General features: G+C 37.7%; 1 protein-coding gene across 8 annotated transcripts in view; it reads left to right on the forward strand.

Moving 5' to 3' along the window:
* Positions 1 to 20,723, forward strand: part of ARHGAP24 (Rho GTPase activating protein 24) — an 878,267-nt gene that overhangs the window by 823,057 nt on the left and 34,487 nt on the right. For all 8 annotated transcript variants that reach the window (XM_070791721.1, XM_019963048.2, XM_070791723.1 and 5 more), the window contains one exon: positions 4,610 to 4,817. In XM_070791721.1, the coding sequence (XP_070647822.1) occupies positions 4,610 to 4,817 (208 nt within the window). The remainder of the gene's footprint in view (positions 1 to 4,609; positions 4,818 to 20,723) is intronic.

Here is a 20,723-nt window from a genome sequence, read left to right on the forward strand (position 1 = left end):
TTAAATGAGGGTTATGAAGGAAGGTGCAATCTAGGTCCATTCTCAGATGGCCCTTCAAATGTTTGGGGGGATCACTGGTTCTCAGAACCAAAATCAGGATTATAGGAAGTGTGACAGGTTTTGAAGAAAAATAATTCAGAAAGTTTAAAAAATTTTGAGTTTGACAATGTTTTGAGATACCCATGTTGAGGGGTCTAATAGGCACTTGGAAATCCAGTGCAAGAGGGGCCCAGATTGAGATACAAATCTGGGAGTAATTGTTACACCATGAGACTGAGTATAATCCAACAAAGAAATTGTGTAAAGTGAGGTGAAAACTAAGCTGTGGACAGAATCCAGAGGACCAGCAAACTTATAAGAAGGGTGTAGTAGATTGTATAGTCAAGAAGGAGACTAGAAAGAATGTTCTGGAAGGCAAGAATTATATAAGATGTGAGAAGTATCAGTAAGAAGAGTGAGATTGATGGTTTATAAAGGGAGTGAACCATAAAGTACTGCAAAAAATAAATCTGTCAATGATTTGGCAACTAGGTAGTTATTGGTAATTATTCTGAAAGCTCTTTTAGTGAAATGGTGGTGTCAGAGGCCATATTGTAACAGATCAGCAAGAAGATGGGAAGTGATTAAATGGAGCCAGTGTTATACCTAGTTTGGAATCAAGGAACAAACTGAATAATTACAAAGCATAAAGAGTCCAAAGATGTTTGGCTTTGTATTTTATTTATTTATTTATGCGATGAGTAGAATTTGAATATACTTTTCTGATCACACTCAGTGATCCCACAGGCTGCCTCTAGCTGTGGAGTATATAATCTACATATAAAGAAAGAACCTCACAAATCCTGAAGCTATTTAGATTTTCTATATTTTTTTTTTCCTCTCTGTGTCTCCCTCCAGCTGAAACAGCCGCCCAAAGATATAATAAAATCACCTGTGTAATTTATTTTCTCAGTCTAGTGGAAAGTCAAGTCCTGAATGACGCTGTATGACACCATCAGTGTATTTCCAGGGGGAAATATGCATAACAAACTGTTGTCACCCAGAAATTCCAAGGATGCTTTTGTTAGGGAAAGTGAAACATCTCTGAGAATTTAGCTGGGCATAGCTGGAACTGCTTGCAAGACTCACACCACAGGGAATATTCTTGTTAATAATCTACTAATCGGTGCGTCCTCTTCTTCATGCTGCTAGCTGGGGATAGCTCACGACCTTTGTGCTTTTTTGTTGTTGTTAATTTTAAAACTTGAAGTTTAAATGTTGAAGTTCTAGCTAAAGCAGCTTCTTTTATTGGAGTATAATTGCTTTACAATGCTGTGTTAGTTTCTGCTGTACAATGAAGTGAATCAGCCATATGTATACATGTATCCCCTCTCCCTTGAGCCTCCTTCCCACCCCACCCCCAGTCTCACCTCTCTAAGTCTCCACAGAGTACAGAGCTGAGCTCCCTTTGCTATACAGCAGATTCCCACTACCTATCTATTTTAGACATGGTCGTGTATATATGTCAGTCCCAATCTGTCAGTTCATTGCTCCTTCCCTTTCCCCCTCTACCTGTGCCCTTAGCTCCATTCTCTATTTCTGCAACTCCTGTTTTCCCCTGTGCTTCCTTGGTGGTTCACATGGTAAAGAATCCACCTGCAACGAGGGAGACTTGAGTTCTATCCCTGGGTTGGGAAGATCCCCTGGAGAAGGGCATGGCAACCTACTCCAGTATTCTGGCCTGGAGAATCTCCATGGACAAATGGCCTGGCAGGCTACAGTCCATGGCTTGCAAAGAGTCATACATGAGTGAGTGACTAAGCACACAATTTCTCCCTGGCTTCTACACCAAAACCAAAAAATTCTTATACAGAAGTTGTTTCACCGTCTACCTTTGCAAGTCAGAGACCTTTGGAACATTCTATTTCCAATGCTACAGACTGGGGGGTATACAACTAATCATTACCTAATGCTTTGCAAGACTGGATAAACAGCAGAAAATTACTGTTTTCCCCACAGGAATTCTAAGCATGTGTACATATTGTCTACATACTAAAACTATCTTACATATTCTGTTGCTAAATAGGTATGCTGCTACTGCTGCTAAGTCGCATCAGTTGTGTCCGACTCTGTGCGACCCCATAGATGGCAGCTCACTAGGCTCCTCTGTCCCTGGGATTCTCCAGGCAAGAATACTAGAGTGGGTTGCCATTTCCTTCTCCAGTGCATGAAAGTGAAAAGTGAAAATGAAGTCACTCAGTCGTGCCCGACTCTTAGTGACCCCATGGTCTGGAGCCTACGAGGCTCCTCCGTCCATGGGATTTTCCAGACAAGAGTACTGAAGTGGGTTGCCATTGCCTTCTCCAGAAAAGCAGCTGCTGCTGCTGCTAAGTCACTTCAGTTGTGTCCGACTCTGTGCGACCCCATAGATGGCAGCCCACTAGGCTCCTCTGTCCCTGGGATTCTCCAGGCAAGAACACTGGAGTGGGTTGCTATTTCCTTCTCCAATGCATGAAAGTCAAAAGTGAAAGTGAAGTTGCTCAGTCGTGTCCAAGTCTTCGTGACCCCATGGACTGCAGCCTACCAGACTCCTTCATCCATGGGATTTTCCAGGAAAGAGTACTGGAGTGGGTGCCATTGCCTTCTCCAGCTGTGTAACTAACCTTATGTATTTAATCTCTCTCAGTTTCCTCAGGTATAATATAGCTACCATGTATATTTATTATGGAAATAAGAGAATACATGTCAACAACTTAGTGCATGTTAGGTACTTAATGCATGAAGGAATGTTGGGGGCTCTTGGCTTTTAGTTTGTTGCTATACTTAAGAAAATTCTTATCATACAGGCAAGCCTATGTGTAACGGGGAAAAAAAGAAAACCAGAATACCCATCTAAAGCAAAACTTACTGTATCCTTTATCACCTCCCTGAGTTTTGGGGGCATAAAGGACCCTGATCAGAAAAGCATGCTTGCCTGTTTTTCATTACTGTGTAAAACTAAATCTTGGCAGTTTGGTTCTAATTTGTAGCACACATTGAGGTTGAACTGGCACATCTTTAATAGATTTTTCTGCTGGATTTAGGGAGATACCTTATGTATTAATAATGTGTCAGTCCAAAAGAAAAAGAAGTGAAAAATCAGATAGATAGGATTTATTCCCTAATGTTGACATGATTTTTTTATTTAATTTATAAGTGCCTCTGAAAGCCTATCTCCTTAATTTTGGCAGGATAGAATCCAAACATTCCAAGCAAGAAAGCACAAAAGAGCTCCATAGAGAAAGAGTCAGTGTTCTTCATTCATAATCAATTTTAAGCTTTGTTATTAAAATAACTAAAAGAGTTTCAAATCATTATCACCACTTCATAAAATATCAGACACTGCCTCAAGTAACAGAAAATCCAGAGGTCAGTGATTCCAGTTTTAACATACCATTATCGAGAAACTGCTTGTTGTAAAGTCTACAACCTCAGCTAATTTCCAATTGTTTTATATGCACTTAAATATTAACATCAAATCATTCAACCCTTTTTCCTAAAAGGAATATGTTAGTGCTAGACTTGATACCAGGTGGAGAATAGTTTCATTTGTTGTGTTTTTCTTGCTGCCTAGGCTAGGAATATTCTCTTTGGTAGCAAGTGTTTATTGCATGGAATGTGATGGTTTTACTTTACTGAATCCGTACATAAATTTTTTTTACCGATAGAGAAGTAAAGCATATGTTCTTATTGTTAAATCCTGAATTTAATGGTTTTGAAATAATTCCCCAAACATTCCAGAGTCTTACATAGTTTCAACATGCACCACTAATTTTTCTTCCCCTTTTATGAAACTCGTTAGGCCATTAAAACCTTTCAGTAATATTCATCCCATCTGGGAACATTGGAATCATATTTGCTTTGGCTTCTTTTCTTCCTCTGTTCTCATTGGTTGGTTATTTTTCCAAGTTCTAAGTCATATTAGTACATTTTAGAGGCATTGTTTCTTAATCAGTGGGGTACCAAGGATTAAGAGTGGGGATATTCAGCCCCAAATGCATGCACAAAGAAATGCATCATTTGTAAGTATTTAAAAATCATGAATAAAACTGGCCAAAATGGTTTTGATTTTTATCACCCCCATGTGCTGTTAATTCTAGACAATATGTAATCAGATACTCATTCTTGTTAGGAAAAACCACCATGACCCTGTCTCCTCACTTTTGGAACATAGAGCTTCATAATTCAATTTTTTTCTTTCCAGTAAATTAATAGTTTAAGATTTTTAAAGAGCAGACACTGTCTGAAATATTTTATATGGGTGAAAATTCTGTGTCTCTTTTCATGGTTTATCACGTTGATTATAATCATGGCATCATCACTTGATTAAAAACAAAAGGTGCCATTTTATTTAAAAAAGAAAAAGAAAACAAAAGTGAAGGGAGGAGAATTCTCTTGTGGTCCAGCAGTTAGAACAAAGGAGTAGCAGGAGTTGTTGTTCAGTCGCTAAGTCGTGTCCACATCTTTGCCACCCTATAGACTGCAGGGAGCCAGGTCTCCCTGTCCTTCACTATCTCCCAGAGGTTGCTTAAACTTACGCAGTAGGAACAGATGAATCTCTCAAATTCATTGTGACCCTTTATTTCTCCAGGCATTTTCGGACAGAAACTGGAAGATACTGTTCGCTATGAGAAGAGATATGGGAACCGCCTGGCTCCAATGTTGGTGGAGCAGTGCGTGGACTTCATCCGACAAAGGGGGCTGAAGGAAGAGGGTCTCTTCCGACTGCCAGGCCAGGCTAACCTGGTCAAGGAACTGCAGGATGCTTTTGACTGTGGAGAGAAGCCGTCATTTGACAGGTAGATTTCAAGATTTTACTAATCATCCTTCACTGAGACTCTAACTAAACTAAAAGGTTGCTGTGAGCTGAAATGGCGTAACTTGAATTGATACTGTCACAGTTTAGAAGATGAATTATATGGCCTCGCAAAGATGGATTGTGTTTATTAAGTTACAGAATCAAAAATGTGGTATTAGGTGTCTTTCTCTGCTATGCTTTTCCCCCTTTAATACATTATTATTTATTCTTTTCCTTCGGTCTCGAATCAAAGATTAAACTTTCGCATTGGAAAAGTGAATTTTTGAAATAGCAGCCTTCTCTTGTTTGATGTTTCTTTGAATTCTTTCAGATGAAGAATATTTAAAGTGTTGATCAACAGCTTGGGATATTAACAATGTAATTACAAGCATTGTGTCTTAAATATATAGCCACACCCTAATCTAGAATAGATTTGCAAGGAAGCAAGGAAAAGTATATAGCTTGGTGCAATTTAGAAAACAAAGTTATAGCGAAGAATGCATAAAGCACCCGTAACTCCACTAATGAGTTAAACACTGAAAATATTTTGTTAATTACCTCTTCATTTTTTTTAATTCAACAGAAACAAGTTTTTTTTTTCATATCAATAGTTGAAAAATGCCTTTATGCCAACATATTCTAATTTAACATCTGATCATTGGCAAACTCTATAAGCATAATTTTTAATAATCATTTCACTCTGTAGCTATGTCACATATAACTACTTCAGTAATGTTGAACATTTATATTGTGACTTTTCTCACTATTAGAGGTAATCATGTAGTGTACTTTCTCTTTGAAAGTATAGAATTATCACATGGATAGACACAGGTCTATAGAACAAATAGACAAGAAGACTCTTGAATACTTGATACAAGGTAAGGGAAGCATCATTGAGAGTATGGGTTTGTGCTAATAATAATAATTTAAAAATCATGTTAACTCATTTGAGATCCTTTTACTGGTCACATTAACAAAATCCTGAACAATAATACTACTCAGTGCTGGCAAGGTGTGTTGAGGTAGGCACCCTCATGATTAGAGATCATTGTAATCTTTCTAAAGAAATTTGGTAATATATTTCAAGACCCCTTAAGGAAAGCCCAATCCTAGAAAAAAACCAAATTTGTGAAAAAATTGAAGTGCAGAGTTGTTTCTTATAATTTCTATAATACCGAAGAATGAACACAATCTATTATCTCTAGCTGTAGTGTGATTACTATAATAAAATGTTGCTTAGTAATTAAAATGTTCAGAAGATGCTAATTATATAATGATAAATGTAAAAATAAGACAGGTAAATTAATTTTACAAAATGTATCACAGTTTATAAAGATTCATAAATCCTCCCTGATAGAAAATTAAATGTAAAGGTAAGGAAATGAATTCAAAACTAAGGTCAGAGAATACATTTCAAAAATGCAGATATACTTTTGGTGGGGGAGCCTCATGTCTTAGTCTATACTTTGGAAAAAAAATTCAGTGGTTCCATAGTTCAGGCCTGTTTAGAATATATAAACAATGGTTTATCTAGGAGAAATGTAAAGTTTTGTGCTAAAATTAGAAAAAAGTTTGTCAGTGGGATTCTTTTAATAAAATATCACATTATGGGAAAACAGTATTCTGTACAACGAACTTCATGTGACATTGATAAATTTCAATGACCTTTTTCTTTGTATTTATGTAATGGTCTCAGTACATGCAGATGACCTTAATAGTAAAGTTTATTTATTAAAAATTCTCCTGACATAAGCATTTGAAGTTTGTTTCTGATTACAGATCTTTGCTAAATGTGAGAATAAGGGTCTATTTTATGTCTTAGGGTACTTGTAAGAAGAGATGTGCCCTGTAAGCATCTATTTCCTGATAACTATGGGCTAACAATAAACTTTATATAAAATATGATCCCAATTGCAAAAAATGCACTTTTTCCATAAAATGCATCAATGCATTGAGACCAAAGAAAATATAAGAAAAGATAAACATTAATTTTGTGTAATGAAGAAGAACGTACTCCCTTTTATACTATAAATTCAGTAAACCTTAACTTTTATAATCAGAAATTTAATCCGAAAGGTCTTTCAGTTAATTTCATGCTGCACAAAAATGTCTTTATCTTTTAATTTCTGAAGTATATCTACAGAAACTGCCTGTTCCCTAGAAAATTTGTAGAAGAGACTTATAGAGCGTATTTCAGCATAAGGCACGATATGATGATGTTAGTAGCCTGCTTTGAGAAAAAGGAGTGTCATTCATTTGCTCAGTCAGATTTCTACCCTGGTATATGAACTGACCCCCAAATTTTGTGGCATCAGCAAGAACAACCAATCACTTGTTCATAAATCAGCAATTTAGGCAGGACTTGATGAGGATGTGCTCATTTCTCCAACATGTTGATTAATATAGATCAGTTAAGTCTGAAGGATCTAAGGCATCACTCACATGTCTGGAGCATTATCTGAGATGACTAAGCTAGCTGGGCTTCCAAGGTGGCGCCAGTGGTTAAGAACCCTCCTGCCAACACAGCAGACGTTAGAGACACAGGTTCGGTCCCTGGGTAGGGAAGATCCCCTGGAGGAGGTCATGGCAACCCACTCCAATATTCTTGCCCAGAGAATCCTATGGACAGGGGAGCTGGGTGGGCTACAGTCCATGGGGTCTCAAAGAGTCAGAAATGACTGAAACAACTTAGCGTACACAGAAGATTGCTGGAGGCTGCAATCTCTCTCTCTTTGAAGTCTCACATCCAGTAGAGCATCTCTTCATGCAACTTTTATCTCTATCAGATTTATCAGACTCAGTGACATGGCTCAGGCTTCTAAAAGAGCCAATATGGAAGCTTGTAAGCACCGCATTGGTCTAAGCAAGTCACGAAAGAGGGGCAGCCTAGATTTCAGGGAAAGGAAATAAACTCCAGAGCTTAATGGATAGAAGTGGCATACATGTACAGGAAAGGAAGAATTTGTGGGATGTTATTTTAGAAGAAAATCACTATAGCTTTAAAATCTAGAAATAGGAGCAAGTTACCCAACTTTGTTCTTTACAAGAGTGTTTTGTATATTCTACAACATTTGCGTATCTCTAGAAAATTTAGTGTAAGTTTGTCAGTTTTTACCAAAAAAATGCCTATATGATTTTGATAGATATTTCATTGACTCTAGAAATCAATTAGGAGAAAAGTGACAGTGTAGAAATATGAAATCTTCTAATCCTTGAACAAAGCCCATTTCAATGTGTCATTCAGTTCAGTTCAGTTGCTCAGTCGTGTCCGACTCTTTGCTACCCCAAGAATTGCAGCACGCCAGGCCTCCCTGTCCATCACCAACTCCCGGAGTTCACTGAGTCAGTGATGCCATCCAGCCATCTCATCCACTGTCGTCCCTTTCTCCTCCTGCCCCCAATCCCTCCCAGCATCAGAGTCTTTTCCAATGAGTCAACTCCTCGCATGAGGTGGCCAATGTACTGGAGTTTCAGCTTTAGCATCATTCCTTCCAAAGAACTCCCAGGGCTGATCTCCTTCAGAATGGACTGGTTGGATCTCCTTGCAGTCCAAGGGACTCTCAAGAGTCTTCTTCAATACCACAGTTCAAAAGCATCAATTCTTTGGCACTCAGCTTTCTTCACAGTCCAACTCTCACATCAATACATGACCACTGGAAAAACCATAGCCTTGACTAGACAGACCTTTGTTGACAAAGTAATATCTCTGCTTTTCAATATGCTATCTAGGTTGGTCATGGCTTTCCTGCCAAGGAATAAGCGTCTTTTAATTTCATGGCTGCAGTCACCATCTGCAGTGATTTTGGAGCACAAAAAAATAAAGTCTGACACTGTTTCCCCATCTATTTGCCATGAAGTGATGGGACCAGATGCCATGATCTTCGTTTTCTGAATGTTGAACTTTAAGCCAACTTTTTCACTCTCCTCTTTCACTTTCATCAAGAGGCTTTTTAGTTCCTCTTCACTTTCTGCCATAAGGATGATGTCATCTGCATTACTGAGGTTATTGATATTTCTCCTGGCAGTCTCGATTCCAGCTTGTGCTTCTTCCAGCCCAGCGTTTCTTATGATGTACTCTGCATAGAAGTTAAATGAGCAGGGTGACAATATACAGCCTTGACCCACTCCTTTTCCTATTTGGAACCAGTCTGTTGTTAGGACTTTTCATATTTCAGCAGTATTTTGTAATTTTCACTGTAAGATCTTGCTCTGTTTTGTTACATTCATCCTTAATGCTCCAATAAATACCATTGTTTTTATGTTTAATTTTCTAATTTCTCCTGCTAGATTATATAAATATGAGATTTATAGAGAGATTTTTTTTCCTACAAACTTGACAAATTTATTTATAAATGCTAGAGGATTTTTTTTTTTAGATCTTTTAGGATTTTCTCTATACATGACCTTATTGACTGTAGATAATGAGAATTTTATTTATTCTTTTTTGATATGCTTTGTATTCCTTTTTCTTGTCTTTTTGTCCTTGCTAAGAACTATTCTATAAGAGTGGTGAGTGGACATATGTTTCTTATATGTAGAGGGAAGTTTTTAGTTTTTTGCTATTATTCATGATGGTAGCTATAAGTTCTGTGTAGTTGCTCTTTATCATGTTTGAAAATGCTCTTTTATTTCTGGTTTGCTAACAGTTTTAATAATGACTGACAACTGAATTTTATCAAGTCCACTTTTCCCATATTTACTGTAGAAATTATATGATTCTTCTGTTTAATTATGTTAATGAGGTGGATTTCAAATTTTAAGCCATCTTTGCACTCCTAGAATAAACCACATTTGGTTGTGATGTATTACTCTTAAACAACTTGCTGAGGATTTCTGAACCCATCTGTTTTGTGGTTGCTGACTCAGCAGTTTATTTTCTTGTAATGCATTTGACTACTTCTGTTATCAAAGAAATTCTGGTCTCAAAAGTAGCTGGAAAGTATTCCTTCAACCTCTATTTTCAGAAAAAAGTATATGTAGGTTGTATTATTTCCTCCATGTACCTTGGGTAAAATTTACCAATGACGTCCTTGGAGATGAGGTGAAAGAGATTGATCCTGAGCAATGCAGTATGTTATAATAAGAAATGTCATTTTTATTCTAAGTGAAATGGAAATCCATTGAAAGACACTTAAACAAATGGAAAATTTTTATTTACATGTTAAAAAGAAAAAAAATCAGTCTGTGATAGAAAACTAATATTTTCTACTAATCTACCCACAGAGCACTTCTGACACCAAATATGTAGGTTTTCCACAACAAGAAAATTCTCCAGTTCTTGATGGACACCCACTGACTGTTCTATGAGTTAATCAGTTCTGACAATAACTACTCAGAGTTAGTTCAGACCCCACATGTTAAGGGCTCACTTCCACAAGACTGCCTCACCACCCCCCACCCACCTCAGGCACCAATCAGGAGTCCCATCAGGTTATCACCTGTACTTCTGACCAACCAGCCATAAATCTGAGAGTTCAGTCATTTGCTAGAAGAGCTCACAGAATTCAGGAAAACAGTCCATTTACTAGGTTACTGGTTTGTGATAAAAGGATACAATTCAGGAACACAGATGAAAGAGAGGTGTAGGGCAGGGATGGCGGAGGGGCTCGGAAGTCACACCCTCCCCACTTAGACCACCTTCCTTGCACTTACCTGGACGTGTTCACTAACCTAGAAGTTTTCTGAACCCCTTCAGTGAGGAAATTTTTATGAAGACTTCATTACATAGGGATTTCCTAGGTGGCAGAGTGGTGAAAAATCCACTACCAATGCAAGAAACTCAAGAGACATAGGTTCAATCCCTGGGTTGGGAAGATCCACTGGAGAAGGAAATGGCAACCCGCTCCAGTATTCTTGCCATAGGCATGATTGATTAATCTTTGGGGCTAGGGTTCCAACCTTCTATTCTGATTGGTTTCTCTGGCAACCACCCTTCACCCACTCCACCCTTCATCCTCCTTAAGGACTTTCTCAAGGATGCCTTAAGTAAATTCAGGCACAACTGAAAGAACTTGGTAGGAATAATGAAGAATTTTTCCTTTCTCTTTCCTCATTCCAGAACTATTTTAGGAACTGGGGATAAAAAGAAAATAACAAAAGATGCTTCTATATTCTTATAATTTAGGAAATTACAAGGGTTTTAGGTGCTCTGACCAGGAGCTAGGGATGAAAATCAAAAGAGATCATGTTATCACACTCTAGCAATCTGAATATGCTTGTTTTGATAAGTAAATTGTTTAGCTTGAGTCCCTTAGTCATAGGGAGGCAGATATGAAAATTGCTGCTGATTAAAAAAAAAAAGAATTCCCACATCCATGGACCACAAAATAAAAAGAGTAACATGTTTAACCAAGTGTAATTGTAAACTACATTCTTCGGGAATAAATAATCCATAATTTTCCAAGGAGAGTGAATTACTTTTGGAAATGTGTTCAAGTACAGTTTTCAGCCCATCAGATTTTTTAGTGAACTGGCTGAGTTTAAAATTTCATGTGATCAAGTCCTAGTTCAGGTTTCAGTTTGGGGGGATGTGAAAGCAAACTGCCGGGGAACATTTACTAGTTCAAGTTCTTCTCACCAGTGTTCATCATCAAAGTGATCTGAAAAAGAATATGTTTAAAAATATAGATTGTGCACAATGTTTTGACTAGATATTAGTATATAAAGCAAAGCACAGAAAATTTTCTTTGTGAAATGTTAAAGAATAAGAATGAATAAATGGTATCCCCCGTTTATTCTAACAAAGCTTATATCTCACTAAAGAGTCAACCGGATTTAGCTTTCATCTTTATCTTTATTAAAATCTGGAAAGAAAATCCCACAGGAATTCTGCAAAGACCATCTCTAATTTTAATATTAAGGCCTAATAGTAAGTACTATAGCTCTAATATTAAGCTCTTTGAGTTTTAAAGTAAGCTTTTTAAATAACATTTTATACTTATAAAAGTATAGTGCTATTAAAATTTAATATAAACATTATTAAAATCACATTTTAAATTATAACATTTTGTATACAATATAGAAGCATATAAGAAAGAAAGATGAATATTTTAAAACAAAACAACCCAGAGAGGTCTTGTTATATATATGTATATAACATATATATATATAAGTTGATATGTACAGAATAAAAATAAAGATATATCTAAATGCAGATTTTTATATACACACACACACACACAAATACTGGAATCACACAGTTTTTGAATTTTGCCTTTTCATGTTAACACTGTATCATAAACAACTTTCCATGTATTAAGTAATTTTCATAACCATGATTTCAGGGATAATATTATAATTCGTAGCCCATGAGGTCGCAAAGAGTCGGACACGACTGAGCGACCGAGCTGAACTGGTAGTAATTCATCATACCGTCGTAGGGGCTTGTCTCATTCTCCTCTGTTGTTTTCAGTGTTTTGCATATATCAGTCATGTACTGCTGAGCATCTAGTTCATAAATCAGCCTGTGCTTTTGAAACTGTGGATCCATTTGGAAGTTAATATTTCATATTTGAATGAAAGGAAATATCTTGTGTTACAAGAGAAAAAAAAGATGGTTTGGGAAGGAGAAATTTAGAACATAGACTGCTTGAATTTAGAAACTGCAAGTACATGTGCCAGCTTTTATGAGACCAGGCACCTTCTGCTCTTCTTTAACTGTATCAAATGCTATTTTCCCAGTTCTGAGGTCCAGGTTTGAGACCTTTATGTATGAATGACTTGTTCCTACAGTTAGATGAGGTATTTCCACAGACTCCTAGACCAAAAGGAATTCTGTGAGAAAGGACACTTTCACTGACCTGAAAGAATTTGTATTTAATCAGTTTATGTCAACTGTAAAAAACAACAGATGTTGGAGTTCCTAACCATTCTTTTCTTATTATTTCTGTTTCAAAGTGAAACAAATCAAAATATAACATTTTATGTTAAACTTCCCCACATTGAAGGGACAAAAATGAAATGCAGAATGTGTGAAACCAGATTAGGAGCCAAGTGTTATTTTGTTTCCAAAGCTCTCCAGATGGTATCAGCTGTTAAAGAAGATGCAGTTTGGAAGAGCTGGGAAGGTAGCATCAAAAATGGCCATGGGGGTGTCACATTGTAGCATTAATTGCTCAGCAACAAAATAACTACACACTTACAACACCACCTTCAAGAGCTAAGACAGAAGGCTGGAGAAGCCTGCAATTTTACACACTCTGTCCAAGAATCCCACAAGACAGCTGCTGTCCGAGGTACCCCAACTGCCCTCCCCCTTATACTGAGCTCATTCTGCCTTCATCCCTCCTCCTCTTCTCCTGTTTTGTTTATTTTTCATTTGTGTTGGTGACTGATTCAGGATCACTAAAAAAACTTCAAGTCTACAGATGTAAATGAAAATAAATAAATAAAAACCCTAACTTTAGGAAAAGCCAGACACATTTTCATTTTACCCTCTGGGTAGCCATATTTTGAGTCTTACCAACCTGAGTTATAAAAAGTGACCTTGAAAAGGACACACTACAGATTCTCAAACATTATTTTGGAAAAGAATGACCCAGAGAGAGATCTCAAGGTCCAGATGCCCAGACCCCAGTGGCTCTCATTCTGATTTAAAAGGATTGAGGATACCTAGGAATCTGCATTTCAGGCAAATCCCCAGATAATCCTCATATGCATTCTTATACACATGGTGTTCTAACCACAGCTTGAGACATGGTAGACAGACAATGGGCTGCAGAAGTGTGGGTTGGAGGAAAATTGCTTCTTTATAGTGACATGCCTCCGTTTTCTAATATATGAAATGGAGACAAAAATTAACATCAAGGCAATACTTGGAGAAGCATATTAGTTCTGACTTAGCTCAACAGGTCTTACTTACACTGTTCTGAAAAATATATTACTTTCTGGGGAATACATTTTATGTGTAAAATAAAAAATTTCCTATCGGCTAAAATGGGTCTGAAATTTTAGAACAGCCTAAAAAGTACATCCCTATACCTTTGCTTTGATGTCAAGAAAACTCTTGAGAGTCCCTTGAACAGCAAGGAGATCAAACCAGTCAATCCTAAAAGAAATCAACCCTGAATATTCATTGAAAGGACTAATGCTGAAGCTGAAGCTCCAATACTTTGGCCACGTGATGGGAAGAGACAACTCATTGGCAAAGACTTTGATCCTGGGAAAGATTTTTGAGGGCAGGAGGAGAAGGGGACGACAGAGGATGAGATGGTTGGATGGCATCACCAACTCGATGGACATGAGTTTGAACAAAATAGTGAAAGACAGGGAAGCCTGGTGTGCTGCAGTCCATGATGTCACAAAGAGTAAGATGTAATTTAGCTACTGAACAACAATATTTTGATCCATGTTAAAACTCAAACACTGTGGAGTTGGATAACATACTACAGACATAGAGCGTTTGTATCATAGTATATATTAAAGATCTTGCCAAGCCTGATTGTGGAAAGTGAAGAAAGAAAATAGTAGCTTGAGGGCATAAGAACAGGTAGAGTTGGAAAAGCAAAGTACAGACTCAGAGGAGTTCACCTAAGGCAAGCCCTGAACTTACAGATGGCAAATTAGCTACTTATTTTCAGCAACTGAAAAGATTTTCCCAAGTCCAGAAAGAAGTCAGCCCTCCAAAGTTCTGGGCATCTATTTAGCTATGGTAGCTCCTAACATTTCTATATTTTGATGCAGTTCTTATATATTATGGTGGCTTGACAAGACTGATAACCATTGTTTTACAGTACTTTTCAAATGTCTGTCGAATGACATAGGACTATCCTGACTTTGACCATATGCTTATAACACCTGTGTATGATTTTCTGATATTTTTCCTTAAATTTTTTTCACTGTTTTTATTTTTGATCAATTTCATTGTAAAAGGAACTTGATATTTTTCCCCCTAAAAAGCAGCATCACTTGCTACAAATACAAGGTTAATATAGCACAAGTGCAATGGCCACGAAGCATCTTATTAAATGCTATCTGAATATAGCTGCTTTGGGAAAACTCTGACCCTTGGAACCTCTGTTTATTTCATGAAAGTGAAGATTGGCAGGTGCCAGAAGCACTTGAGAACTTCTCTCATCCCCAACTGGTACTTCCACTTGATATAATAGTCAGGAATAGCAAATCAAAAATGGACTTGTGTTGCTACTGTGTTATTTGTTATCACTTCATGTCCTGCCCATGTGGCACTTGATTTGGAAGTGCCTCTTGATGAGGGTGAAAACAGATAATGAAAAAGCTGGCTTTAAACCCAACATTCCAAAAACTATGACCATGGCATCTGGTCCCTTCATTTCATGGCAAATAGATGGGGGGAAAGTGGAAACAGTGACAAATTTTATTTTCTTGGGCTCCAAAATTGTTATGGATAAGGACTGCAGCCGTGAAATTAGAAGATGCTTGCTTCTTGGAAGAAAAGACAAACCTAGACAGAATATTAAAAAGCAAAGACATCACATTGCCAACAAAGGTCTATATAGTCAAAGCTATGGTTTTTCCCATTGTCACATACGGATGTGAGAATTGGACCATGACAAAGGCCGAGTACCAAAGAATCAATGCTTTTGAATTGTGATGCTAGAGAAGACTCTTGAGAGTCCGTTGGATTGCCAGGAGATCAAACCAGTCCATCCTAAAGGAAATCAACCCTGAATATTTATTGGAAGGACTGATGCTGAAGCTGAAGCTCCAGTACTTTGGCCATCTGATGTGAAAAGCCAGTGCATTTGGAAAAAACCCTGATGCTGAGAAAGACTGAAGGTAGGAGGAGAAGGGGGTGACAGAGGATGAGATGGTTGGATGCCATCACGGATTTAATGGACAGGAGTTTGCGCGAACTCTAGGAGATAGAGAAGAACAGGGAAGCCTGGTGTGTTTCAGTCCACGGGGTTGCAAAGAGTCTGACATGACTTAGTGACTGGACAACAACCACACTTTGGGAAATACAGTCCACTCTTCGCCAGTACTGACAGCCCTACTTCCTTGAATGTTTGGCTTCATATCTAATGTGAACCATGGGTATAACTTGCAAGAGTCTCATGAAACCCTCTTGTAAACATACCAAGGTCTGAAAAATTAATGAGCTTCAGGGAAAATGTTTCATATGTGGAAAATACTTGCTCAAATGATACTTACTAAATACTTTATGTAAGACAGATTGCTAGCTGGAAATCTGTCGTGTTCCATTATGCTTACTCTCTTGGTAATGTATTTTAAAAGTACATCTGAAGCGGGGGACCTGAATTTCTCTTTCCTGTCATTTTAATTTTGAATAAATTTAAGCTCACTTCCACTAACCTGATTGAGTGATGAAAAAAAAATAGCCAATTAACCAAGAACTTTCCAAGTATTTGGCATATCTGTCAGTTGGCATCTGTGTACTTATTTGTAAGAAACAGTGGAGGAATAAGAGTTCAGACTTTGATGAGAAGCAGGCACCATTTACTTCATATGTTAACAATCTGAGACTAGTTGCTTCTCCAAATTCCTAGTGTCCTTGTATGTAAAATGGAAATAATCCCGAACAACCCCCTCAATTGGATTCGTGCACTTAAAAATAAAAGAGAGTGGAACAAAACCACCAGGAATAAATGGTACAATGTGAAGAAGGCATTTAGCATATTTATTATCATTTAAGTATCATGACATTGATGATGATGGTTTTAACATTCTGGGCTTCCCAGGTGGCGCTGCTGCTGCTAAGTCGCTTCAGTCGTGTCCGACTCTGTGCGACCCCATAGTCGGCAGCCCGCTAGGCTGCCCTGTCCCTGGGATTCTCCAGGCAAGAACACTGGTGGTAAAGAACCCTCCTACCAATGCAGGAGACATAAGAGACACAGGTTTGATATTTGGGTCAAGAAGATCCCCTGGAGGAGGGCATGGCGATCCACTCCAGTATGCTTGCTTGCAGAATTCCATAGACAGAGGAGCCTAGCGGGCTGTGGTCCTGGGGTCGCAAAGAGTTGGACACAACTGAAGTGACTTAGCATGCATAGCATGCACGCGTGACAAGGAAAAGTAATATGCCTGAACACATAAATACAGAAATTGTGCTTAACTATGAACTCTTCAGTGTTTTTAATACAGAATATCTTCTTTGAAGTTTTGAAATCTCCATAGCGATTCCTACTGAAACAGATAAGCATAAGGTCTTATATTCTGAAAATATGTTTTTGTGTGTCTTGTAAGTCAGATTGCAAATATTCTTGCAGGAGTTTGGTGAAAGTACATCCCTTAAAGGTATATATTTTGTGAAATAAATGTATTGAGTTACATTTTACATATCATGCAATTTGCCCATTTCAAGGCAGTGATTTTTAACAGATTTCCCACGTTATGCAGCTGTTACCATGTATCAGTTTTAGAACATTCTCTTCACTCAAATAGCATTTCTTGTACCCTTATTGTTATTCCTAGCTGCCCTTCCTCCCCAGCAGTCACTAATGTACTTTCTGTCTCTATGGATTTTCCCTTTTTTGGACATTTTGTATAAATAGAATTATTCAATATATGGTCTCTTGCATCCAGCTTTTTTCACTTAAACATAATGCTTTTGAACTTCATCCATATTTCAGCAAATATCAGCAGTTTATTGCTTTGCATTCATGAATAGAACTTCAGTTTGTGGAAATACTACAGCTTGTTTATTCATTTATCAGTTGGTAGATATTTCAGTTGCTTCTGCTTTTTGGCTTTTAGAAGTAATATTGTGAATATGCATTTTGCATGGACATGTTTGCATTTCTCTTTGGTGCACACCTACAAGTGAAATTGCTAGGCTTTATCTGTGTTGAACATTTGGGTAATTGCCAAACTGTTTTCCAAAATGGCTGCGACATTTTATATTTCCACTAGCAATGTATGAGTGTTTCATTTTTTTATCCTAGCCATTCTAGTGAATGTGGAATGGTATCTAATTGCTGTTGTAGTTTGCATTTCCTTGATGACACTGATTCTGTGTATCATTTTATATGTGTATGAGCCATTCTTTAAATACATCTTATAAGGCATACAGTTTTTTATTTTTCTGATTATCTTGATAATTTATTATAAGGAAATGGTTGAAAAATTGCTAAAGAAACAAGATTGTATTCTGGGAATTAAGGTAAACATCTGTGAACTATAGAAAGCCTACATATACATAGTCATGATGATCTCACTGTTGATATTCACTTAAAAATCTATATTTGTAAAGCAAAACTCTGCGTGTGTAACTAAAACATGAGCTCAAAGAAAGTAGAGAATTTTAAGACTCTTGATGATCTTTTTTCCCCTAACATCTACAACAGTGTCTGACACAATGTAGACATTCAATAAATCTTTGTCCTTCACTATCTCCTGGAGTTTGTTGAAACTCTTGTCCATTGAGTTGTTGATGCCATCCAAATATTTCATCCTCTGTCACCCTCTTCTCCTCCTGCCCTAGCCTAGGTACCCAACTAACACAAATACTATATACACTGTAATAAGTTTATAATACTTTTAACATAAATAATACTTTAAAAAACACACACAAAAAAGAAAACATTTTTAATCTTACAGTACAGTACCTTGATGAGTTCAGTAGTACAGTGTAACAGCTGGCCTACAGGGACTGGTGTTGAGCGAACAGGCAAAAAGAGTTACTGACTTGGGGAGGGAGAAAGGGGTGGGAGATGGTAGAGCTGAAGGATGGGCAGCAATACGAAATGGAGGGCAAGCTGTGATTTCTCTCATGCCTGGCATTGGGCTTCCCAGGTGGCTCAGTGGTAAAGAATCTGCCTGCCAATGCAAGAGATGTGTGTTTGATCCCTGGGTTGGGAAGATCCCTGGAGGAGGAAATGGCAACCCTCTCCAATATTTTTGCCTGGAGAATGCTTGGACAGCAGACCCTGGCAGGTTACAGTCCATGAGGTCACAAAGAGTTGAACACAACTTATCAGGCACACACTGACATGGATGGAATACGTGTTTGCATCTTTGAAAGTTCACAACTCAAAGAGCTGTAATATAGGGGATTTACTGTATATGTGGTAGTAAAGTATCCTTTCCAACAAAGAGCTGAACAACATTTTAGTGTGAGATCCACAATAAGTATATAATTGGATTCTTTTAAAACTTTTTCTTTTTTCCCTCAATATATATGTGTGTGATCAGACACTCAGTCATATCTGACTCTTTGCAACCCCATGGACTGTGATTTTGGCTTCTGCTGTCCATGGAATTTTCCAGGCAAAAGTACTGGTGTGGGTTGCCATTTCCTCCTCCAAGGGATCTTCCTGATCCAGGGATTGAACCCATGTCTCCTGCATCTCCTGCATTGGCAGGTAAATTCTTTACCACTGAGCCACCTGGGAAGCCCCAACTGGGATGGTATCATTTAGCTCACATTTGGAGAATGCTTTTGTGTTGTAATAAAAGACCACTGAAGTGTCCAAAGGAGGGACAAGTTTTGAGTGGATTTGAACACTTTTGGTGTTGATTTTGTAGATTCACATGGATATACCAGAAAATCCATTTAAGTTCCTTTTAAGACTATGAATTATAGATTCAGCAATGTAAAACTAAACCTTTATTCATCTCCTTTATAATGCACAAAGATTTTTTCCCCTACATTATTGACTTTATTAGAAGAAAATAAGAATTCTGGAAAAGAATGTTTGCCTCCTTTATTGTTTATCCTAGAGTCAGATCATCAAAATCTTCCAAAATTTTGGTTTCCCTGGTGGTTCGGGGGTTAACTAACATTCTGGGCCTCCAGTGCACGTGCTGCATCCCTGGTTGGAAAACTGAGATCCCACAGGCCTTGCCACTCAGCCCCCCTCCTCCAAAAGTTCCCAAAATTATGATGGTTACAAAAATACATGAGCAACATGCAAAAGAGTCAGTGTTGAAGACACATTAATAAGAAAAAAAAAGTTATATTAAGGAAACTTTGGTTGCTATTTAGTTTTCAATAACTAGAAAAATTATGTGTGATACTTAGTTCTGGTTTTTTTATTTAAAAATGAAAATATTGAATTATGTACATGAATTTTAAATGCTGTTGGGGGAATTTTAAAAGATATTTTTAGCATATGCCCATCAGCATCAGAACATCAATAATCCTTCTCTGGAACATTCTTGATTGCATAATCTGAAATCTCTCAGAAAAAAAAAAAAAAAGATTATTTGTTGAATGTATTATGATGATGACATTTCCTTTGTTTCTCCTGAAATTCCATCTGTGGAGTTTAGTAAAGGGAAAAATATGTAGGCAGACAACATAAAATTGTAAAGTAACTAAATACAGCTGTAACTTCTCTATCTTAGCTAAGGCAAGTTCATTAACTGTTTGCCAGGATTTTGAAGACCACATGAAACTGAAATTACAGCTCATAATGCTTCAAGTACTGAGTACAGTTGAAGCCAGCCGGAGCTATGTGACAGTCTCAGGTACATACAGGTACTAATGTCAAGATATGGATGCTGGTAGCGTTGTATAAACCCTCTATGAAAGAATACTTCATGTCTGTACATGGGAGTCAAATGTTAGGAAAGATGGCATACCCCATTTTAAACAAGAAATGTGAGATCATCATTCATATCTCACTGCTGCTAAGTCACTTCAGTCGTGTCCGACTCTGTGCGACTCCATAGACGGCAGCCCACCAGGCTTCCCGTCCCTGGGATTCTCCAGGCAAGAACACTGGAGTGGGTTGCCATTTCCTTCTCCAATGTATGAAAGTGAAAAGTGAAAGTGAAGTCGCTGGGTTGTGACTCGTATCGACCCCATGGACTGCAGCATACCAGGCTCCTCCATCCATGGGATTTTCTAGGCAAGAGTATTGGAGTGGCTTGCCATTGCCTTCTCCATCACATCTCACTAGATAATTACATAATCCTGGTATACTTTAGTTCAGTTCAGTTCAATCACTCAGTCAGTCATGTCCGA

This window comes from Bos indicus, chromosome 6 (genome assembly GCF_029378745.1).
Source record: "Bos indicus isolate NIAB-ARS_2022 breed Sahiwal x Tharparkar chromosome 6, NIAB-ARS_B.indTharparkar_mat_pri_1.0, whole genome shotgun sequence".
Classification (NCBI taxonomy): domain Eukaryota; kingdom Metazoa; phylum Chordata; class Mammalia; order Artiodactyla; family Bovidae; genus Bos; species Bos indicus.